This window comes from Aythya marila, assembly GCF_965140915.1.
Source record: "Aythya marila genome assembly, chromosome: W".
In the NCBI taxonomy this organism is placed as follows: domain Eukaryota; kingdom Metazoa; phylum Chordata; class Aves; order Anseriformes; family Anatidae; genus Aythya; species Aythya marila.
In genome coordinates this window covers 418,778-443,148 of record NC_139081.1, presented here as the reverse complement: position 1 = coordinate 443,148, position 24,371 = coordinate 418,778, and the positions used below count along the sequence as shown (strand labels likewise).

At 37.2% G+C, this 24,371-nt stretch overlaps 2 protein-coding genes across 11 annotated transcripts in view; one reads left to right on the top strand and one right to left on the bottom strand.

Moving 5' to 3' along the window:
* LOC309889387 (E3 ubiquitin-protein ligase NEDD4-like) overlaps positions 1–16,341 on the top strand; it is a 140,697-nt gene extending 124,356 nt beyond the window's left edge. For all 8 annotated transcript variants that reach the window (XM_082782189.1, XM_082782188.1, XM_082782186.1 and 5 more), the window contains 13 exons: positions 1,431–1,489; positions 3,601–3,666; positions 5,010–5,239; positions 6,619–6,740; positions 7,615–7,685; positions 8,969–9,064; positions 11,395–11,468; positions 12,235–12,295; positions 12,681–12,740; positions 13,292–13,399; positions 14,025–14,121; positions 14,732–14,804; positions 15,944–16,341. In XM_082782189.1, coding sequence (XP_082638315.1) covers positions 1,431–1,489; positions 3,601–3,666; positions 5,010–5,239; positions 6,619–6,740; positions 7,615–7,685; positions 8,969–9,064; positions 11,395–11,468; positions 12,235–12,295; positions 12,681–12,740; positions 13,292–13,399; positions 14,025–14,121; positions 14,732–14,804; positions 15,944–16,046 — 1,220 coding nt within the window. In that variant the 3' untranslated portion in view covers positions 16,047–16,341. The remainder of the gene's footprint in view (positions 1–1,430; positions 1,490–3,600; positions 3,667–5,009; positions 5,240–6,618; positions 6,741–7,614; positions 7,686–8,968; positions 9,065–11,394; positions 11,469–12,234; positions 12,296–12,680; positions 12,741–13,291; positions 13,400–14,024; positions 14,122–14,731; positions 14,805–15,943) is intronic.
* A 1,276-nt stretch (positions 16,342–17,617) lies between these two features.
* Positions 17,618–24,371, bottom strand: part of LOC309889386 (alpha-protein kinase 2-like) — a 71,545-nt gene continuing 64,791 nt past the window's right edge. Inside the window, exons 11-12 of one of the 3 annotated variants that reach the window (XM_082782179.1) lie at positions 18,797–18,900; positions 17,618–17,717 (exon numbers count right to left, since the gene is read on the bottom strand). In XM_082782179.1, the coding sequence (XP_082638305.1) occupies positions 18,846–18,900 (55 nt within the window). In that variant the 3' untranslated portion in view covers positions 17,618–17,717; positions 18,797–18,845. The remainder of the gene's footprint in view (positions 17,718–18,796; positions 18,901–24,371) is intronic. The other 2 variants (XR_014319221.1, XR_014319222.1) reach the window with 2 other exon arrangements.

The following is a 24,371-nucleotide window of genomic DNA, read 5'->3' as shown; positions in this document are numbered from 1 at the left end:
ATTTGCAGCTGTCAGTTTCAAGTAGGTATAAGAAATGAACTGGCAAACATTGTAGAACTCAATTTGACTGCACAGGTTGAAACGAGATGACAAGGGCCAGCTCAGGAGTCATGCTTTTAGGGCAGGCTGTGAAGTACATGGAGCTGTGAGTCTAACAAATTTCCTCCATAATTGCCATGAGCACTAAATAGACTTAACATGTAAAGGAAAATAAGAGTAATTTAATATTAAATTAACTGATAGGTCAAATTTTCTTGAAATGTGCTTGTGATCTTTTTGAATTTTCTTTAGTAACATTTAATGAATGTCAGCTTTCAAAATCTAGTCCATGTTAAAATTAATTTGGGATGCTCAAAACTGATGTTTTTTGGTTTTGTTTTTGTTTTTTCCAACTGTAGAAACATGGAAAATTCCTGTTTTAAAATAAGTGGGATTGGTTGTTTGCTTTTACCCATTGTGTCCTTAAAAACAATTTTCTTGAAATTTAGTGGTTTCATTCCCAAACATGTAGTAATTACAAAACTTAAAATCTTGACTACCCTTTTAATATGCAGTTCATAAATCAAAGCAGTGCATGTAACTAACAGGTGTATTATTATTACTATTCCAGTGTAGGAAAGAGATGATTTGAACCTTGCCATTGGAGATGGCGTTTAGTTTGGTTTTTGGAGCATTGTCTTATTGTTGCAACATCATCATTTTGTTGTGATTCTGTTGTGTTCAGAATCTTGTGAGAAACAGTTGTCTGGAGGCAGGGAGAGTTTCACCATGGTCCTGTATAACTCACTGTATAACCATATAACGCTGCTGGTGCTCTTAAAAACTGTAGATGAAAAGAACTGAATTCTGTTGCCTTGATGCCAAAATCTGCCTTGCCAAAACTGAGCAATTTCTTATACCATAACTGTGTAATTTTTCCTCCCTTTACCGATCCTATAGCCTTTTCATTAAAATCAGTGTCTAGGACTTTTTTTCCCAAAATTAGTCGTTATTCCTTCCCCTCCAAATTTAAATTCAGACTGTTTTAAAATTATTAAACCTTGCAGAATTTGAAATAAGTAAACTTAGTTTGTCATTTGACAAAGTTTTTGGATTCCTTTACCTTTCAGGCATGAGATCTGTGTATTCCTAATATGTGTTGAATCCAAGACCATGTTTGAATAGAACATGTTTACTACTATGGGTGTTGAAATAAAACCAGTGTAGTTACGCTGGATTATGTTGTAGTTTTGCATTTTTGTATGAGTGTTTTAACTAAACGGTGTGGTGGGGTTTTGATGGAGATGCGTGAATGCAGTCTTTTCTAACCCTGAAATACTAAGTTGTGGAAATGGTAGGGAAAACATCTGTAGGGAAAACAAAACAAAACACCGTAAATTCATGGTGTGATAATCAAGAAGTAATGATATAATTTCTTCTGTTATTTACAGATAACAAAATTACCCAGTGGGAAGACCCCAGACTGCAGAACCCAGCGATTACGGGTCCAGTAAGTACTGCTATGGTTCTTTTTGCATGAAATGCTGTGACTCAGGTACTGTTAAGCAACAGGTCATGCCTGTTCTCCAGATGAGCTCAGACTGTTGAACAACCAAGGAAGCAGGACCAACCTCTGCCTTTTCCTGAGGGACATGGGAGGCTCAAGTACCTGCTTTTGTAAGCCTCCAAGGGCAGGGGAAGTTGCTGTCATGCACCACCCTGACAAGGTTCCCCCAAATTGATGCCCCTCTGTGGACCATCTTTATTGCTCCATTGTGTTCAAATAGTATATTTTTTATTAAGCTGGGCATGAGGGGTGTCTGCTCTGATTCTTTGGCTGGAAGATTTTGTCAGTTTCAGACCAAATACTCTGTGCTGAATTCTAGATTGTAAGGTTTTAGGAACGTATATAGGAGTACTGTTCATATTTACCATTACCTGTGTCATTACCGTCAAGACAATTCTATTGAGCTGAGACACTGAGCTGTTCATTTTTGCATTTCTGGAAAATAAAAAGCTGTTACCACTCGATATGGAAAAGATGTGACTACTTTGTGGATTCTGAATGCAATAAAGGCAATAATCAGGCCTATCAAATTTAAGAGTCATAAAAAATCCTGCATATGAACTAAGCTTTCAGAAAAACAACTTTAGAAAAAACGAATGTTTTTAATTTAGTATCAGTTTTTTAAAACATTAAATATATGGAATGGTTCTTCGACCTTTTTATGCTGCTTTAGGCTACTTTGTGGTATTTCAAGTGATTGGATTTCCAACCTAAAGATGTTTCCAGGTAGAAATCTGCCAGTAATACTTTTTAATTTGGGGTAAATGCTCAAGGATCTCAGACAGGCCACAGCAGATGAACTACTGGATGTTGTAATCCTAGTTGCTAGTGTTTAATTCCAGTTCCTTGTGTTTATGAACAAGGTTGATAATAGTCACGTGTTTGAACGTAATTGCTGTTGTACTGATGTACCCATTTAACATGCACATAATGCTTGAGATACTAGTACGCAATGTTACACAAATTCTTCTACTTATGTTCCCAGAAACCATAAGCATAGATGAGACAGTCTGTTTGGGGGATATTTGTTTCAACATAATCAGGGTCAATCCTGACCAAATTAAGGAAACAACAGTATTATTTTATTTTTACGAAAAAGCAAGATTAGATCCGTTTTGCAGTCATATACCCATTAAGCATTCATCTTAGTGCCTTTAACAGTATTTTTGCTGCTATGACAAAAACAAAGAAGTACGTAAATTGTATTTCACATTGTGTTCAAACAATGATAACATGTCAAAAGATTCTTTAATGGCTGTGGTAAAGTCATATTATCATCAGAGTAAAATGAATTAATATGTTTTTTTTTTTTTAACTTTTCATGTCTTATCTTTCACAAGAGAAAGATCATATAGAAATATTTCTGTCTTACGCTCTCACATACATGAGTCTACTTCAAGACCAGCCCTCTCATGAAAACCCACTCTCCCCTCAGATCTGAACTTGAACCAGAGCTTTGCAGTTTGTGATTCATCTTTCAAGGAATAGAAAATGTAATTTTTAAATCCATAAATCCATATTCTTTGGTAACAACTGTTTCACGACCAGGTTAGATGAGGCCCTAAGCAACATGATCTAGTGGGCGGCATCCCTGCCCATGGCAGGGGGGTTGGAACTAGATCATCTTTGAGGTCCCTTCCAACCCAGGCCATTCTATGATTCTGCAAAAAGTCATTTTAAAAAATATCATATGGCATGCTTATCATTTCCTAGTGAAAAGCATAGTTGGCAGCACTGCATTCTAATCTCTTTTTCTCTGTGTTAAAAAATGTTTTTGTTTTTTCTGCTCCTAAAATAAGAAAAAAAATGAGGGTAAGTACTTGTTTAAAAAAATGGCTAAACGTTTTGATACCTTTTAACTGAACTTACACACTGAGAAATGGGAAGATTTTGGGTTCTGTATTTCATGCATACTGTTTTTTTTTTTTACGTGAACCTATGGCATACATATCTAGGTAGTCTTCAAATTTAGTTTTCATTTGTTTAAATAATATTGGAATATCAATTTGTTAAATACCTGGAATAATCTGTGTTTATGATTCTCTCTCTGATAGGCAGTTCCATATTCTAGGGAGTTCAAACAGAAATATGACTATTTCCGGAAGAAGTTAAAGAAACCCGTGAGTATAATAGCCATGCTGCTTTGTGTTGAAGCCAGTTATGTTATGTCTGGGGAGAAAAAATTAAATATCCCAGGGGTAGATACAGAATGGTGTTTCATGCTATAACAAATTTGCTGTTTTTTCTTGTTTGTCTTGTTCCTTAAAAGAGTTAAGTAGAAACCAAGAAAATGAAGAAAAGTTTGAATTTGATCGATGGATTTCTCAACAACAGCATTTACAAATCTTTAAGATTTGCACTTTCTAATACGAATGGAAAGTCAGAGTGATGAGATAACAAGCGGTGATTCACTATTTTCCATTCTAACTGAGTCTAATTTGTATGTTAGTTTAAGAGACTTTAGATTGAAACTAGGCTAGAGGATTGGTATTTCCCTTTGTCTTCAACAGTAGGTTTGGAAAGACAGAGCTGGAACAAACTGGCAGAGCAGAGCCCACAGTATTACTGCATCTGGCACAAGCTTCTCACATTCATGTTCTGTAAAAATAACTTCTTTAACTTAAGAGAATGCAAGTTATTAGCATGCATGTGATATTGACTTGTAATTGACAGCAAACAGCCTTGGCAGCATCAACTCTAATATGAAGAGGGACTCACCAATGTCTTTATGGGATTGTTGATAGTTCCTTGAATTTGCACCTTGAGCTTGACTTGTGACTGTACACAATAAGTACTTTAATTGTCAGGAAAAAGCAAACCTCCTGAAATGCTTGTTTCAAGTCAATTTTATCAGGAAAACTGTACCTGACTGTAAGGGTCATATTTATCTGTTCATCTTCTGCTTCTTTCTTCAAATACTTTACACAATTCTCTTCTGTCTTTTCTGAATTCGTCTCCCTGGGCTTTCATAATGGGTGTTAGTGTTCTCTTTTTTCGGACAGAAATTCTTAAATATTTTGGCAGTCCTGTTCTGCTTACATCTTGGCAATTCAATACTGTTTTATGTGTAGTACTGTTGGTGTTCTTAATGGTGAAACAGTTCTGGCCTTTACAGATATTTGAGTGAAAGGGTTGCATAAAGCTTGTGTGTTTTTTAACATGTTAAGCTAAAATGACCTTTAAATAGAGCGTGGTAATATCAACAATTCTTACTTTTGTTGTTGTTGCTTTTCTTGTTGTTTTCATTATTTTATCAAATATCATAGAAATCTCTGAACCCCACTAGTGGAACTTACCCAGTTCACCATAATGTATCAACCTGTGGACTTAGAGAGCATTGGAAAACAAGAATAAAGGAAACTTGGTACACTCAGATGTCTAATCTGTCCTTTAGTTTTAAGCGTATGATCAGTAATTTCCCTGAAGACTATTTATTGAGACTAATTGATTTCCTTTCACACAGGCCGATATACCAAATAGATTTGAGATGAAGCTACACAGAAATAATATTTTTGAGGAGTCCTACAGAAGAATCATGTCTGTGAAGAGACCTGATGTACTAAAAGCCAGGCTCTGGATTGAATTTGAGTCAGAAAAAGGACTTGACTATGGAGGCGTGGCCAGAGAATGGTTTTTTCTCTTGTCCAAGGAGATGTTCAACCCTTATTATGGTCTTTTTGAATATTCAGCAACGTAAGTATCCATTATAATATTCTCATTCGTAAGCAATATATGTTAGATTTTGAGTAAAATGGAAAGTTACATTGGAGAGTAGTCAGATCATCCTTCATGATACATGAATTTGTACTCCTATCAGTCAAATCTCTCTGTTCTGCATTATCATTTATCCTTTTCCAAGAAACTTTAAATTTGCTGTTGAAATCTCATAGAACATTCTTATTGCTAAAATAGTATTCGATGTTGCCTTGCTTGCAACAATAGTAGATTCCATTTTTGAAGCTAGCAATAGTAAGAGGATTGATGCTAGACAAGATGTTTTAATGTCCTCCCAGTGCATTGTAAAGCACCTGCCTTCCGGAATTAGTGTTCTTTGTAATTAGTTCATAAAACACCTTCTCATTTACATTTCAGTAGTCATACAGCACTGGCTTTGCATGAATTTAAATGTATTTTTGTCCAATTTTAAACCCCCTGAGTGTTGCATTAGTAAACAAGAGAGCAAGTCTCTTGCTTAAATTACATCTCTTTTGGTCTACTTATGTAATTCCACATTGTGCACTTAGCCACAGTAAGGATGGATTTCTTAATTGCCAGCAGCAGTTTTTATGTTTTCATGCCAATATCAAACTTGCTCCTTTCTTTAATGAGCATTGAATAAATTGTAAAGTAGATGAACAAAGGCTGTATAATGAGGGTTTTGTTGCATTTGTTTCTCAGAAAATACACGTTTTGTTTTTGGAGGAAAACATAGCTTACAGAATATTGACTAGTTCAGAATGCCTTTGTGTTAGTAGAATTCACTGGATAAACATTTGTTTTGAAATATTACTACTGCTTATGTGATAAAAATATCACTGCAATCACTTTAAAAACATTATTTTCATTCGAGGTTCAATTTGATGGAAAGGTGTATTTTAAATTGTAAGCATTCACTCTAGAGTGAGACTTCCTATCAACAGCAAAGACAAATAAAACTTTACTAGAGACAGCCTGTTTATAACTGATGTTTCTGGGAGTAGTATTTAATTAATTCTGGGAAATACATACACATCTGAAAATTAAACATTACCACTCATGGTTATTCATTAACTCGTTAATACAACATTTTATAGTTTTAAGTCCCATTGATTTTATTTAGATAATCAGAATATAAAATAGGATTTAGTTGGGATTTTTAGGAATCTATTAGTGTACTAGAAAGTTTGAAATAGAAATGTCTTGGGAAACTGGAAGTTACCAGCTTAGACTTTGCACACTCTTCCTATCTTAGCGGTTGAACCTGGTTTATTCAAAGAAAATATTCTGAACAATCTGTGTTTTGGATTTAGGATGAGAATAGTACTGATAACGCACTGATGGTTTCAATCTGCTTTTTTCTTTCCCCAAAATAGGGACAACTATACACTTCAGATTAATCCTAATTCAGGTCTTTGTAATGAAGATCATCTTTCGTATTTTACATTTATTGGACGGGTTGCTGGTCTGGCAGTATATCATGGGAAGCTATTAGATGGTGAGTTACTATACTGTATTGCTAAGCTACTCTTACTGGATTTTTTTTTTAAATGAAATGAATCACTTCAATAATTCATATGCTTTAGAATGTAGTATATCTTGAAACAAAGTCTAAGAGATTAAAGTAATGGAACTGGAAGCTTTGGAAATTGCATTCCTGTTTTGAATGGTGATTTTGGTAAAATGATAGTGTCTTGCTCAACAAATATGTTTCATATAAAGTTTTGCTCCTCTGTCCACTCCTGTTAACCCTAGAGAATCTCCATTTTCAAATAATCTCTATCCTGAAGGAAAATCACTAAGTTTGTATCAGCAACTTACATGCAAACCAGCTGAAGCCAAAGCAGTTGCTTGTCAATTGCAGCCTGAATTTTTCTATAAAATTATTTCTCGTTGATTGAACGAGTTAATAAAACAATTGATTGAATGAGTAAATAAATTTTTGCTCAACTTTGAAATCCCAGAATATCCAAGCAAGCAACCATTATAAACTGCCTAGATGTTATTTAAAGACAGTGCAGCCCAACAACAGATGAAGCTCATGGTCCTGTTTTTCTAGTATCTCCTTTGAGAGAAGAATGGCGATTTTAAGTGGATTAGAGTATCTTGAGCGCAATTCTCTATCTTCAGTGTCTCTACCATGTAACTAACATTGGCATAATTCTTGTAATTGAAAAATTGGGCTTGCCAAGTCTAAATAAAAAATGGGTCTGCTGTGTTAACTTGAGCAGTTACAGCGCTGTTCCTTGCAGGATATTTCTTTCCCACAGACACAGTAAGAAATAGCATGGTGTTTCATCCTTTAGCAGTCATATCTTTAGGTAAGGTGAGAATGCAGAATAGCAGAGGTAACGCTTTTCCCTCTGTTTTAGGCTTCTTCATCAGACCTTTTTACAAGATGATGTTGGGGAAACCAATAACTCTAAAAGACATGGAATCAGTGGTAAGATAACATTTGAAACTTATCAGCATTAGTAATTATTTGATTTTTTTTTTTTCATCTGGGAAATATTATAAGAGCTAATAGTTCCAGTAAAGTGCATGGTGGAAAACACAAGGTTATGGTTTTAAGAACTTGAGAATGGTATGTGCGTATTTTTTTAATAAAACAAATATTCCCTGCCACATCAGCAGTTTCAGGACCAGTGCATTTAGAGCAGTTAGGGTTGAGGGAGAAGAGGCATGAATAGGCCAGTAAGAGACGCAATACAGAATGATTCGCGGTTGTGTTTTTGCCTTTTCCACTGAGTCAGCTGTCTCCCTGTTGTGAGGAACACTAGCAAGAGGTCCTGTTTTTCCCTTCTTCTTTTTTCCCTTCTTTTCATACTGTGAAGCAGGATGAGGTAGATGAAAGGACATAGTTCTGACCTGGTAGCATGGGAAGTTGTCCACAGTAGTGGAAGAAGGGGTTGCCAAATGATTAACGGTTTTACCCACAAAGAGACAATGAATGCAGCACTACTTATGCCCTGGTACAGGCTTTGGTTTTGTTCTCTGCACTTCATCGACTTCCACTTCTTCAACATGAGTTGCAATCAAGTACTTTTGTGTTCATTGCTCCCTGGGAGAAAAAATAACTGCTTTATGAGTTAGTAATCTCTAACTTTGCATTTTAAAATGAAGGAGCACAACTAACAGGATTGTGCAGATGCCCAATCTAGACGTGCACTCCACCAGTACTGAAATACAGTACACTTCAGATGTATACAATAGCTAAATGTAAAAGGTTTCCTTGAAGTTAGTAGTATGATACCCTTCTTGTCTTCTTAATGTTTTCTACATAATAAAGATACAGCCTGTTCAGGAATTTAGAGGGGATTTTTTATTCAGCAAATTTCAAGAGTTTTTAATAACAACAATATAATAGTAATTGTATAATATATTGTTGATGTAATGAAGCAGTACATAAATAGTGTTGAGAAGAACAGCTTTATCTAGAAGACATTCTCTAACCAATTAGCACAGTCAATCTATTGTATTGTATAATAGTTACACGTCAATTAAGGAGAGTTACACATACCTAAAAATATAGCATCTAAAAAATGCAAATGAATAAGGTAATTCATCTTTACACTGCTTTACAGTAGCTATACAAATAAAAAGGTTCCCATCCTTCCAACCCCTTTGGAGTTCTAATTTTAGATGTTTTTATTTGTTTATTTTAAAATTAAATTGCGTATTTAATGTTTATATATTCCAACTTTGCTTAATTTCAATCTCCTGTAGGACAGTGAATACTACAACTCTTTGAAGTGGATCCTGGAAAATGACCCTACAGAGCTGGATCTCATGTTTTGCATAGATGAGGAAAACTTCGGACAGGTATGTAAAGATTAACCCAAAAGTCTGTACATCCATCCTACTGGTTATTGCCAAAAGCCAGCATCACGTGCTTGTGGACCTGATCGGGACTGCTGAACGTTAATCTCATTATGGGCTTTGAGTATTAATCTCTCTTTCTCTGCTGCTGAGTTTTGTGGTTTTTTTGGCTGTGGTTGCTGTAAGTACTCAGGTGGCACTTGGAGGGGTAGGGGACAAGCGATGGCAGAGCCCATCTGTGGTGAGCTGAGGCCGCACGTAACCTCAGAGAGGTCTTGGTGACAGACTGGCTACGTCTGTGAGCTTGGGGCCTGTCCATGAATGTGGGAAAAAATTAAGTGCAAGTTGTCTTTACCCATGACTAACACAAGCCATCTCCCCCACCTCTGTTGGGCCCGGAGAGGATGAGCAGCCACCAGCCAGCTGCCTGTGGTGCTCCAGAGGTCAGGATATTTTCCCTGCAAGAGCTGTGGCTTGGCCACACTCCCCTGGTGGCTCCCTCAGGCACAGGAACCAGTTTGGCTCACCCTCATAAATGCTTGGAGGGTGAGGGACCTAACTGTTCTTCACCCTTCAGCAGGTTACACCTTTAAGCTTTCTTGCACAGTTGTGAGAATTGTAAAGTGTCTTTTGTAAAGTAAAATGAAAAGAAGGCATGTGAGGAGCAGCTGCGAGAACTGGGATTGTTTAGTCTGGAGGAAAGGAGGCTGAGGAGCTTGCAGCAAGGAGGGTGCCAGTCTTTTCTCAGGTGACAAGTGATAGGACGTGAGGAAAGAGCCTGAAGTTGTTCCACGGGAGGTTGAGATTTGATATCAGGAAGAATTTCTTCACAGAAAGGGTGGGGAACAGGATCCCCAGGGAAGTGGTGGTTGCCACCCTGGTGGTTATTTAAGAGATGTGTGGTGCGGTGCTTAGGGACATGGTTTAGCAGTGGACTTAGTTGTGGTAGGTAATGGTTGGACTTGACGATCTTACAGGTCTTTTCCAGCTGAAATGATTCTATGATTTTTTATGAGCTATCTAAGGCTGGAGATGCCAACGAAGGAATTCTATTCTTGTCAAGAGCGATACGATGTCTTTCTGAAAAGCAGTAGAAGCTGGCTGAGAAGCAGACTGAAATACTTATAAGGAGTAATAAAGGTGTTACAGAATCTTTATTAGAAAATTGTCTCAGCTTAGGACTGTTTGGGGCCTATAGGTAAAGATGTTCTCAAAAGACAAAATAAATAGTAGAATGATAATCAGTGAAGTGCATGACGAGTGATGCATAATTTAAAAAAAAAAAAAAAAAGTACGTAAGTGTTTATGCTTTTGGGGAAACTTTACAAACTGCTTTTATAAATAGCTGCAGGTTGAGGCTCATAGATTTGTTTCTTAGCTTACCTTATTATATCTCTCTGCATGTTGTTTCTATCTATCAGGGGCTGCAGATTAAGTAATGGCATTTATGATTTCTTTTGTCGTGAATATAACATTGTTCCATGTTTTCATAGTATGTGTGGGGTTGTTGGGGAAGTTCCCGACAATAGCCAGAATATTTGACTTTCCTTCTCTCTTTTCCTTTAATGAAAAATGCTCCCAAGTGCCCATTCTTTTTAAAAAATGAAATCTTGTGCCTACAATGTATGTAAACACCGGGATCTGCATTCAGAAATATCCTTCCCCATAGCTGCACTACTGAGCACGTGGTTTGGTAGCTCTTTTATGTAAGCATTAACTGGTAAAAACGTTAGCAACTTCTGGCTTTCCTGGAACCTAAGTCTGCATTAATTCTGTTGAATTTCTGCTGATAAATTACTTTCACCAAAAATTGAATGTATTATTTGGTCTTGTAGTTTCTTGTGAACTGTAATGAATCTGTTTGTTTCTATCTTATGCTCATATGATGGTTATGCTCATCATTCTCAACAAATCTGCGTTTAAACATTTCTGTAATGCATTTTTCTACTTTGCTTATTTGTCCTTTTAACAGAAGAATTTCTCTCTGGATTTTAAATAGTATTTTTTTTTAAGCATTTTGAAGAATTAGAAGACATTTTTCTATCCTTATGAAAATGAAGTATGTGTTTTTTTTACCCAAATGAACCTGCTGTTCAGGACTAGAATTTTGAAAATAATTCATTCTTAAGAGTGATCATAGAATAATTTGTTCATAATGATGCCATCTTTAGATGTGGAATACTATGATGGCTCATTAGCTATTACAGTATAATAGTTTTCTAGTACTACTTGTAAAATGCTGCTCAAGGGCAGTGGATTTCATGAGAAACGTGTCCTGAAATAATGTCATCTTTTGTTGTTGTTTTGTTTTTTTTTTCTTCTTTAAAATATAGACGTATCAAGTTGACCTGAAGCCAAATGGGTCAGAAATCATGGTAACAAATGAAAACAAAAGGGAATACATTGAGTAAGTATACATTTATGGAATTTATCCGGAGTGTAACAATACACAGTAGTACTGGTTTGAAATTCACCCTACTGTAGTTATTGTAGTGCAATAAATCATCAGACATCCCTTTAAAAGAAAATCCTTTTGTTAACATAGTTTGTTTATACCTGATCCTTAGAAAGTTTAGATTTTAACCTTTATTGTTGTATGATTTAACTAATCAATGTAGTCTATGACGTAACAGGAAACAGTATCTTCTTGATGATGTGTAGACATGAGGAATATTCAAGAAGGGATGGTATTTCTCTGAATTATTATTATTGCAGACATCTACATCTAAATTACTCACTAATTACTCTAAGCTGAAACTTCACCCTTCACAATTGATGAAATTGTGAAAAAAATGGCACTTGTTGGATATAGTAATTATCATGTTAAAGCAGGCATATGAATTCAGCCTGCTTCTGTGTGTTGACTACACCGAAGTGCCTAGGGTTAACTATGTCAGCTTCGCAGAGCTCCTAATGGGAGTGAGTTTCTACCCTGGAATTTCATTTTTCCTGATGAACTGCTGTCACAGAATATAAAACAAGAATAAAGGCAGATCTGAACAGCAAACTAATTCTGGAGAAAAGAATGCAAATAGGATGTCTGTCTAATTTAGTTTTCTTAGCATCAAAGTATTGTTGGGAGATGCTTGAAGAGAAACGGAAACTGTTAAGGTTGCTAATTAAGTCTAAAGTCTTCTAATGAATGTGTTCATGTTTTTATTTAACTACTATAGTCTGGTCATCCAGTGGAGGTTTGTCAACAGAGTTCAAAAACAGATGAATGCTTTTTTGGAGGTAAAGTACTTTTTTTCCGTTCTACCCACATAATACATACATATTTTTATGCAGACTTCTCATATATCTGTATCTCATTAAGGGAGTGAGAAGCTTCGCATGACTGCACAAGTTCTGGAATGCTTACATATAATGGTTTCACATTTCTCCTTTTATAAGATTATTCTCTTTCAAGTTTAAATTACTTGAGTTTGAAATAATCTAGTGATTAATTTTTAAATTAGAGATTCATTAATACTCAGGAACCATGTATTTCATTTTCAAAATCCTTCTTTGTTGTATGTCATTTAATTAACTAGTGGCTTTCCCTGAAGCCAAGACCCATAGATAAAAAACTTAGTGTTACATATTGTACAAATATCACCCTTATTTTGCTTTCTCTTAGGGATTCACAGAACTTCTTCCTATTGACCTGATTAAAATTTTTGATGAAAATGAACTAGAGGTAAGTTTGTGTAACTGATGTCCAGAGGCAATAAACCAGATCAATCTCATTGCAAAAGATGTGTTATATCCTGAAGTCTCTAGATCTTCAGTGAATTAGGAGACAAAGATGCTTTACTTATAGTGGGAAATGAGAACTTTTTCCCTAAAAAAAATAATAAACCTATTGATAAAGTAAATTACAAAAATATTATTTACTCAATTAGGTGATTAAGTATGTTCATATGTAAAGCATGCAAGTAACTTACTGAGTTAATGTTGTTATGCTTATACCCGTCATATTTTGAGCACAATACTATAAAAGATGCTGTCACGTGAAGCACACGTACTTCATATTGTACAGTGTTTCTCCAGGAAAGTGAGATATTCTTTGAGAACTCTCTTGAAGAGGAGCTCAGCTCTCCTTTATGTCTGCATTTATATTTGCACCACTTAGCTGTTTAAGAGGTCAGACAACAGAGGGAGAGCTTAATCTTGTTTTTCTGTTAAAGTGCACAGGATAATACTAATACCATCTTCAGTTAACACCCTAATGATTACTTCTGTATACAGTTACTGATGTGTGGCCTTGGCGATGTTGATGTTAATGACTGGAGGCAACACACAATCTACAAAAACGGTTACTGCCCAAATCATCCTGTTATCCAGTGGTTCTGGAAGGTAATACTCTCATCACATTTCACTTCTGTGGCTATTCCTAAAAGTCAAAGCTACCTTACTGTGTTGCAGTTTGTTTGTTTCTGCTTTTTTAAAATCATCGTCATGATGATGCATGGTAAGCATGAAGACTATGTAATTGTACCAACAATCATTATGATATAGTGATGTTTCACTAACCCAAACAGTGTTATGGTCCTAAGAGATCCTGTCGTAGTGCAACACTGATTCTTCTTTGAAACTGCATTCCTCTGCCTGATGTTTAAGGTTTTTCTGCCATCTCTGTTTCTCTATTCTCCCTGCTAGGTATATTTATAAATTATCACATGCCACCAGGCAGGCACAAGTCATAGATTGGATGAAAAAGCAAGTCACCTCAAAGGTGAACAGCAGTTGTAGCTTCCAGCTGGTGCCAGGGTATTGTCTCTTTGTTGTGGCCTGAGGACAGTTGGAAAAGGATGCCTCTGGTTTAACCAGAGAAATGGCCTGCTACCTCTATGCTCCCCTTCAAAGTTACATGTCTGTTTATTACAGTCTAATACAAATAGATTATGTACTCAGGTTTGGGTTGGTTTTTGCTTAACAGCAACATGTACAACTGTGAAAGTGACTCTTTCTTTCTCAATAGGCTGTTTTACTGATGGATGCTGAAAAACGGATTCGATTACTGCAGTTTGTTACTGGGACGTCACGCGTGCCTATGAATGGATTTGCTGAACTTTATGGTAAGCTTCCTTTCAGCTGCCCACCCATTATGCTCACCTTTAGAATGACTATACAGACCGCTTCTGAACTTCCACAGGAAAGCCTGGGCATTAATGAATATAGGTATAGTCAACCTTTACTCCCACATAAGATTTCTTCTAGATTCCACCAGCCCTGGAGTATTTGAGAAGTAAAAGTTTTTGTGCACCATGGGTGTTGTGTAGACATTCTCCTTGCACAGGAATGAATCAACTCCCCAAAGAAGAGTTCAGCTATCAACAACAATAATATTCACAGCACATGAAGAAGAGGAGACTGCAAGTTTATCCAAGAATGCTATTTTTTTTCCTGTGTTAATATTTGAGCTTATTTCATTGGCATTATACATATTCTATGCAAAGGTAGCTAGGTAAACTTAAGCTAACTATTTATTTGCAAATAAGTATCTGCACTCCTATTTACTTTAATGTAATTTTGATTGAGGGAATTTGTACCAGGTATTCTATACCAGTTGAAAACTTAGCCTTAAGGAAAACTTAATTTGTGCAAACATATAATTTTAAAAATAGCATTTAGGTAGTTTCTGTAATGTCCAGTAATTTAAATTTCCTATTTTTCATTTTCATCCAGGTTCAAATGGTCCTCAGCTGTTTACAATAGAGCAATGGGGAACTCCTGATAAACTGCCCAGAGCTCACACATGGTAAGTCATAAAAGCATAAAATTATTGCTTTTCTGTATTGTTATAGGGCCAGGAAAGGGGAGAGAGTGATGTCTGTGCCTATTTCAAATACATTTTAGCTTGGGACAATACCGTGTGTGTGTGCATGTATTTATTAAAAGGCAAAGAAAAGTTAGTACTTACCTGCTGACACAGTTGCAGAATGCGTTCCAGGAAGTAGCAAGGTTCAACTTCAGTAGCTTGCCATTGCTTCTGACAGTCTCTGAAGAAGGCTTGGTTTAGCCTTCACATGCACACATGAAAGATAAAAGCCTCTGTTAATAAAGTAGTTGTAGGTGTTCTGCAATAAATGTAGGTAAAGGAATCCACAAGAAACTCATTACAGCTTAGCCTTTTTGATAATAATTTTTAAATGGTATTTTAATTTACTCTAAATAACCCTTGCAACTCTGGACATTTCTTCTGATAACTGTTTTTGCACTAAAATGCATGTTAGAAGAGCTAGCTTTTCCCCATAGGCTTTCTAAGGTAAATTTAGAAAAGCTAGTGTTTAGAACATGGCACTCTTTCAGTAAAGAGAGAGTTATAGAATAAAAAATATTTATAAATATTTTATTAATTATATATATATAATATTTTCTTTTTATATTTATTTAATAATTATATTAAAAAAAAATAAGAAAAAATGCATTCCAAAAAATCAACTCTCATCTCAGTTACCTGTTAAATTGTACATGACTTTTTAAAGAGCTTCTTTGGAGTTTTTAATATTATTTTTCAGAACATCTTTGCTAATTCCTAGGAAAACAGACTTTTGACAGGTTGACAAAAGCTGAAATATTTTCAATCTAACAATTATTTTTTAATCTTTTTTTTTTTTTTTTTATGGGGGAAGGTAGGGAGGGCATTAACAACTTCCCATTTTCAGTTCTGGAAAGAAAAAAATGTAGTTATTTCTGAAAACTCATCACAGTACAGGCACAATTGTCTTCAGATGCTATAATCAGGGAACACCAAGCATCAGTTATATTTGCAGAGGATACTGCAGAGATTGTGTGTGTTTGGTCAAAAACATATGGTCCATTATTAAGGCCCCCTTTTCTATTTCTTCAAAATCTCATATGTTTTTCAATGGATTTTTTTTTCCTTCTGAATTTCAGCTTTAATCGCCTTGACTTACCTCTTTATGAATCTTTTGAAGATTTGCGAGAGAAGCTACTTATGGCAGTTGAAAACGCTCAAGGATTTGAAGGAGTGGATTAAAACAAATACTTTTTTCCCCCCATTCAAGCAAGTTCTGCTGCACTTTTGCATTTGCCTAACGGACTCTTGAGTGACTATGGCAGAACAGTTGCACAACGTTGGTTCATGGAGCAAACCCTTCGACAGTGCAGTTGCCTAAATCCAGAATTTTGAACTATAACCTGTGGATGGCTTTTTGATGTTTCCACAGCAGATTACCAACTGGTTAACTTGTACTCTGATTACATTTCAGCAGGACTTACTCTATTTATGTTGTGCCTCTGTAGGCAAAGCCCTTAATAAATATTTTACATAATTTCTAATGACAATGAATGGAATTAATCATTTTACAGGTATAGTATTACAACTCATGTTTACTTTTTAATTCATTTAGACATTTTCAGATTATATTTCATTACAATTAAATATCATGTACTTGGAAAAAAATGAGCATTTTTCTTAATTTCATACAAGACTTGATGCCAGTGTCCTTTTTTCAAAGCACATGTGCACATGTTGAGCCTTGTGTTCCCAAACCATTAAGAAAATAGGAGAAAGCTATGTTGGGAATTTTCTCTATATTGGCTACATCAAGAGTAACTCTTTTCATTGAGCATATAAATATTTTTCCGTATCCAGAAAATGTATGGATTCAATGTTGCATTTTTGTATAAATAATAGAATAGTTATGAGTCAAGAGAGAATCATAACATAGCATGCCAAATCTCATGTTCAATGAAAAAATTGCCTCATTATTCCTTGATAATATTTACATGTACTATAAAACATTTTGGGGTAGGGTTGGCATTAATCATTTTAGGAAAATATGCTTAACCCTGTCATTATCTTTGTATAGTGATTCTTTTATTATTTTTTCCTCTTTACTGTTTGCAATGGAGGCATTTTGAAAGAAACCTGGCACTATGTGATTTGGCACTACAGAAAACAGATCTGTTTTGTCTCCTGTTTGTAAGCATTTGCTAATGATATCTAAATAACAATTTTTTTTGTTTGTTTCTAACTGCACCAACTCTAAAGGCACTTTATGTAACACATGGAAGTCATATCTGTTTTTTATCATAAACATTAATGTGATTATATTCCTTCTCACTGCACATGTCTTTCTGGTGCAATATCTATCAATTGTGAATCTGGCTGCTGCTGATGTATAAAAGAAAAAAAACAGATATAGAGCTGAGCCTGCAGACATGTTCCTCAGCAATTGTTTTTGTGATTTATTTTTTACTTAATCACAAAGATTTATTTAATATACACTATCTATCTAATCAGTTTTGTTACCTATGACATGTTGCATGCTTAAACTATAATGTCTGAGTTGCATCTCTTGTGTGATGGATTAAAAGTGAAAGATTTGTATTTGATCCACTGTAGTTAAATGGTTACAGTATTACTACAGTAGGTTTGAAGGGATGGCTTCATCAATTTGATGATCTTCAGTTTTCTAAGTTTAGTCCACGTACTTACTACGCATAGGATTTTTCCCCAAGAGCCCATCTAATGCTTTATGAGACAAGATGATACCACAATGTAAAAAACAAATCTTCACCTTGTTGCCAACAGTGGTGGCCTTACCTGCTTCACAGCTCCCACTGGCAAGTACAGTCCAGCGCTGACAATAAGTAGCCACGGTCCAGAAACTTCAGCATGTTAACACTTTGGCTAAAAAGGCTACTGGAAAGAAGACAACAGTAATTAACATTCAGCAAATCTGTACATACTAGCAAAAATTTTGAAAAGCTAATAGATGCGTGATTTTTTATTATTATTGAACACAAGATTAATTTTGTATTAAATGTTTTCTGACATTCCTTTCTGAATTGTTACATTTTAATGAGCAGAAAGCCTTGAATGAGACAGAAACGTACTGCATCTGAATAGACAGAGAAACACTATACTGATCATTTACTGTGGGGAAGATTGAGAGAATGGGGTAAAGTGATCTTCTATATGCTAAGCACTACTAGTTATAACACAGATGCCCTTAAGGGAAATGTCACACTCCAAAATCATTTTTCTTTCTGTGTTTACCTGGAGGATTTTGTATGGTTAAAGGTCATCTTCTACGAGAGGTTTTCTAATACCTTAATAATAATTTCTAAAGTCCTTCCAAACAATAGAGTTACCTAGTCCAGGTGAACTTAACAGTAAGCCAGCTCATTACTTTTGGGTGTCCAAGTTAGCTGTGCTATTACCACACACCACCACATTTTGCCTGTACAGAAGCAGCTTTATATAATGCAGCTTCTGTCACTACAGTAACTTTGTCCTTTTCTTGTTGGGATGCAGGAGTAATCCAGATTTGGCATTCACTAATGAGCATAACTACTTGTTAGAAAATCTGAAGGGAATTGCTCAGCCCAGTCCCTTGCTGCATAAAGCTTTTGTGTTGAACAGCAGAAGCCTCCCTGTTAGCTACAGCAACTGCTGTTATTGACAGGTTATAAGAATGCCACTCTTGACTTCATCTGGTTTTCATGTATCAGGGAAGTTAAGAGATGTAACCCCTACTGAAACGTACTATAGCCACACAACTCAGATTCTGTTATCAATGGCTATCTTGATAGCTAACCCAAAGGGCAGATATGCCCTTCACATCAGCCAAAAAGCTAAGATCTTCTATACTAGGACAAAACCCAGGAAATTATCTCTAGTTTTGCAACAGACTACATGAGGCTAAGTAACTGGCATGAGCTGTACAAGGCAGCAGCTGCAGAAGAAATTGCCCCCAACCCTTTAATATAAGGACTTACCACTCTTTCTGAGGTCCTGAGCAGGATTTGAGCTTTATCTTCTGACACTCTAGCCACCTAGCAATCCTTCTGGAGCTCCTGAAGTAGCGTTTGAAGGAATCTTTCTAGGAAAAAAGGTAGCGAAATGTCAGTTGGTTACAATTTGAAGTAAAACACAAAGCAACTACCATAGTTTTGTGCCTTTCTTAACACAGTATTCAGTTTAGCCCAAAGCCAATTTGGTCACTATTTAGAGTATAGGGTCTGTAGCTGTCACCTCTTCTCATCAAGGCTTATAGTTTTGAGCCTTGTAAGGCTGTACTTAACATACACTGTACTATCACAGTAACTCCAGCTTCCAGGCCTCAGTGCTGGAAGTTGCTTTCTGTTTTTCAGTCCTAAGATAGATGAAACTTGGAGTGGGAGCTTTTATCATCTCATTTCCATCTCTCTCACTCAGACCCCTCGCTGGTTTCTGAGTGCAAGGAGCACACTAGCCTCAAGCACGTTCAGATAAACGCTGCCACAAGCACTAGCCCTGCACCGCAGCCCCAGAAGGGCAGCACTCACTGCGTGTGCCCAGCCCCTCTAGGTGCTTGGCTGGAGCACTGCACGTGCCACCAGTGGGCCAGGAATTGGGAAAGCTAGCGAGGGAAAGCTGGATAGTTGGACTGCGTTTGTCAGAGTTAAAAGAAGTCATCATACCTATCTGAGGGCAAGGGCTAATCATTATATGTGTAGTAGAAAAGAGGTAGATTACCACATTGGACATCATTCTTAAATGAACATTAATTTCCTTCTTTTGTATAAAAAAGCTTTTCCTTTTGTATCTAAAACTACAGCAACAAAGAAAAGCCTGCAGTCTTCAGGCATCTCTTACGATGTTGCACTAAGAAGCAATGCATAGTTACAATGCACAGGAAACTTACAGAACTGGAATCTAACCATATTAATGTTACATACCTAGCACGTCTGTCCTACTGCACATAGAACCTCCTTAGATACATAACACTGTCATCAATGCAAGCCGTAGTTAGTCATACATCTGTTTATGTACACACCTCTCACGTTCTGTTCGTCCACATGAGCTGCCACTTACACGTTCTTGGTTCCCCCCTTTTCCATACAATTTTCACATACTTTGCTCTTTTTTTCTTAACAATTTTGTATATATGTATGTAAAAATATGCACAGTATGTACCCACATACAACAGTACATATGCGTTGCGTTTTTGTACTTTAATCTGTTCTGTTGAATTGAAAGCAGCTCGTGAGCACCCTCTCTGCTACAGCAGTAGCGCAACCACATAGAAGTGAACGGGTTATGATTCTCAAAACCCAAATGCAAAACTCCAGAAAATGATGTTGCTATGTTCCACGTCTGTGAACCTAAAATTCAGACTTAAAACTGAGATAATTTATATCTCCAAACATGCAGAAAGCGTCAAACATTCCAGATTAAATTCACACTGTTTAATATTTTTGTAAGAATTGCCTCACACTAGAAGGCTATTCAAAATAACACCAGACTACTTAAAATTGATTTTAAAATGCTACTTATAAATAATGCTAATTTTCACAATTAATACAGCTTTAAACTGTGGTTGGATTTGATACACTGTGGAGAAAGGTTTTGTTTAAGGACAAAAAAAAAACATTTTTTCCATTTATTTTCTGAAAAGAAATGAATGAAATTGTAGTTTGTTTTTCCTGACAGCAGAAGCTCAATGTGACAAAATGAAGTTGTTGTAATGAAATGATGCAACTTAATTAAATATTTAATAAAGAACTATGGAAGTTACAACATTTTATACTTCAAATATATTTTTGTCTAATGGAAGCTTTGTTTTATTTTAAAAAAATTGCCTGCTGGAAGACATTCTTACCCTGGGAGATGGTTCAGGGAGCCTATCTGTAGTCACATCTGTACCTGATTTAATTCCTAAATGGTTAAAAGCACCATCCATTTATTTCAGCTTCTGTAAAAGTGGTTCCCAAATTTTTCTGTGATCCTCAATGTTCCCACGAAACGGATGCGTATAGGGTTTTCAGGTGTGTAAGGTGAAACTGAAAAATGTTTACAGTGGCTACTGGTCAGTCACTGGCACACAAACACCTTCAGAAGGCACCATCCAAGGGAATTTCTCTATCTATAAGGATTTGAACAACTAGTACAAGCCAGTGATTATGTAGTGTTCTTTAAAGACTAAATACAAAACTGGTATCTTTCCCAACTTTTTATTGGTATCCCCTCTGTTGCGTCACCATTTATGTTACAGGAACAGAAACCCTCCATCGAAACACCACAACCAAGAAGGCTGTTCTCAAATTATCTAATTCTGCAGAGACCAGGCAAGCAGCATGCCTGCAAGCTTTTCCTGTTTAAGCCACATACAAAATAAAAACACAGATGCTACTATTTCTGCTGCATATTCATATGCTTACAACAGAACTTTCTGCACCCCACTATAATATCTGTATTACAGAAAACACAGTACAGACGAACAACCTCATAGACTGACAGAAGCTGAGTTTTACAATGCAAGTCTTCACATTTCAGTGCCCTCGCCAACAGCGATGGAACCCACGTTGCCTTTTTTGCTACTCAGGGTGACCGTCTTGTTTGTAACCAAGGCATGGTTTGACTTAACAGTTCGCCTTAGGTATACAGAATTTTCCTCCTCAGCTTGCTTGTCTTCCTACTATCAGCACTCAAGAGAGATGTGGCTGCACTAAGGTGCCTATTAGTCTTAAACACAAAACCAGAACGTAAATTAACACTCACGGATTCTCTATGCATTAAGAACAGCCTACAAGAGATACAGATGTGATGTGCCTAATACACCTCAAGGGTCATGAGCATTTTTGTGCAGCTACCCTTGGATGCCATTTGCTAAATAACAAACCACCACCGCTACAACCACCCCATCGGCTTCAGCAAGTGTCTGGGAACTGGGAGAGGAATGAGGGCAAGCAAGGTGACTAGGCAAACAAGTAAATCTCAATATGACCCAGAAACACCACGTCATCAGAAATCGTGGTCATCTTGCCAACAGATGGCAATGCCTGTAACGAATCAAGTTACTCAGAGCTCACCAATGTCGCCATATGACTACTGAAAAGACACCAAACCCCTGGATGATTCAGCCTATTAAGTTTTGCAGCTGAGCTATTCCTTGCATGTGCACATGTGTGGTATTGGATACACCATCTCAACTCACAATCGTAGCATGACTTAGTCTGCTTTAATAATTAATGCAGTAATCTCTGAGCTGTGCCAACAATGCAGTTCAGAAAGCCAAAACAGACAAGCTTCTGCTTACAGGCTGACGGCGTTGATTACTGACTCCTTCATGCTGAGAGTGCAAATTGCTTTACACTAATTCTCTGGTTTCATAACTTGGACTGTGCACAACACGTTCCTGACCCTAGAGCAGCAACTAATTCATTTTGTATAAACACTGCTTGTGCCCGTCTGTCTTCTCCTCCCTTGGGCAGAGGTTTCTCAAAGATTTCCCCATCTCCTCCCCTTTGTTCCAGCCTCCACTTCTTCCTGGGCTGGAGCAGCCAGGTGGCATGTTTCAAAGTGCATGCCATGGACTAACAGCGCATCCTCCCAACTCAGCTGTAGCAGGAGCACACACCTTAGCACTGGAAAGTGAAGACCTACATGTGATGCTGAAACACAGGACTAACCAGGGCTCTTTACAACAAAGATTTAAAAATAACCCAACAAAGACCACCACAACATACACGTCTTTTCCAGTGATACCTACTTGTGTTAATGTTTCGGCACAGTTACATCCAGGAGGTTTAAAAAAAAACAAGACAACAAGACTCCATTTGTTTCTAATTGGAAATGAAAATTCATCTGTGGAAGCCTTCCGATGAGAAGGACCTGGGGGTGTTGGTTGATGAAAAACTCAGCATGAGCCAGCAACGTGTGCTTGCAGCCCAGAAAGCCAACCATATCCCGCGCTACATCCGAAGCAGCACGGCCAGCAGGACAAGGGAGGGGATTCTCCCCCTACTGCCCTGCTCTTTTGAGACCCCAGCTGTTCCCCCCAGACCATTCTGTGGTGGAGCTTTCTCAGTGGCTGACGATGTCTGTGCAAATCCTTAGTCTATGGCATTTCCCTACTTCTAGCAAGGTTTTGCTATTCTTTAAAAACAAGCAAACCACAACAGCATGTTACTGCATTAGCACCTGAAATCCGTGCCCACGTACGACCAGTGCGCCACAGCCACCCCTAGGAGACGCTGCAGTCGCTGTATCAGCAGCGGGGACATGCTCATGAGGACATGCTCACCCTGACACCTGGTTCTTTGCTACCCTGACACTTCCTATCCTAACAGCAAATTCCTAAACTAGCAAACTTAATTCCTTTAACAAATACAAACCAACAACACTTTCTGTCATAATAAAAACAATCATACCAGATCAAGTTAGACTTGGTTAACAGCCTGCCCAAACAATAGAAATGCAGGACAAACAGCAGTGCTTCCAGCAAATTTACTTTCAAAACACGAGTAACATACAGCTCAAGGACCTACCACAGCAGAAATGGTTCTTTTTTTGTGGTTGTTGGAAACCTGGCATATAAATAACTAGATATGTATTTGGATGTCATCACATTCCCCTACCTCTGCCTCACTGAACACTCCTCAAGTAAGGGACTGATTGCTATGAGGCCATGGCAAGAAAACACGGATGCAAACGGCCTCTGGAGGTGGTTCCCTCGAGTGGAAGCCAGCCCTAGTTCTGGATCCAGCCGAGGGAAGAAAAGCGACAAAAAGCATGGTCATATTTACGTCAGTGGTGACAATCTGAGCAAAGTCCATCACCTCTGCAGGCTGGCACAGAACTTCTGGTAACATTTAGAGCTGCCTACTGGTGCAAACGTAGGCCGTCTGATAGAAACAACCGTACGTGTGGAGTTAAACAGCACACCTCAGCTTCCGGGGAAGCTAGAGGAAAAAGAGGACATGCGAGTGCCGGATGACAGCACCAGGCACCCATTGCCACAATGGCATTAACTCCATCTTACTGTGCTTGGCCACTTCATCTGCTCTGCAGAATGGCTGGAGGGGCAGACCCTGTGTTAAGGCCCAGAAATACATTATGGCTATGGAAACATTAATTAGGTAGGGATAACATAACGGAGCAATTCTCAACGTGGAAGTTACAGTTGCTGTCTAAGACTTGCAGTTAAGAGTTGTATTTAATGAGTATTTGGGCATTCAAAACATTCTGGCAGTCACAAAAGGCAGAAATTTCTTTTAAAAAATCTGTCCTGTGCTCTCTTCTCAAAGCTAGCCTCTTTACTGTTTCAGCAATCTTGAGTGTTTTAAATTGAGCTGAATTTGATGCTTTTCTTTCGTTCCACGATTGACTCTACATAAACCCACTATCATTTATATTCATACATAATAATATCATGAGAAAGAAACCCAGGGTTCACTATGGTAACCCAACAGGAAATGCTCCTGTACCAAACCTCTCTGATACAAGGATCACAATGATAAATAATCTCTTGACAATTACTCTTTGCTATTTACCCCTTTGATTACAGAGCCTTGACCAAATTAAACTTAT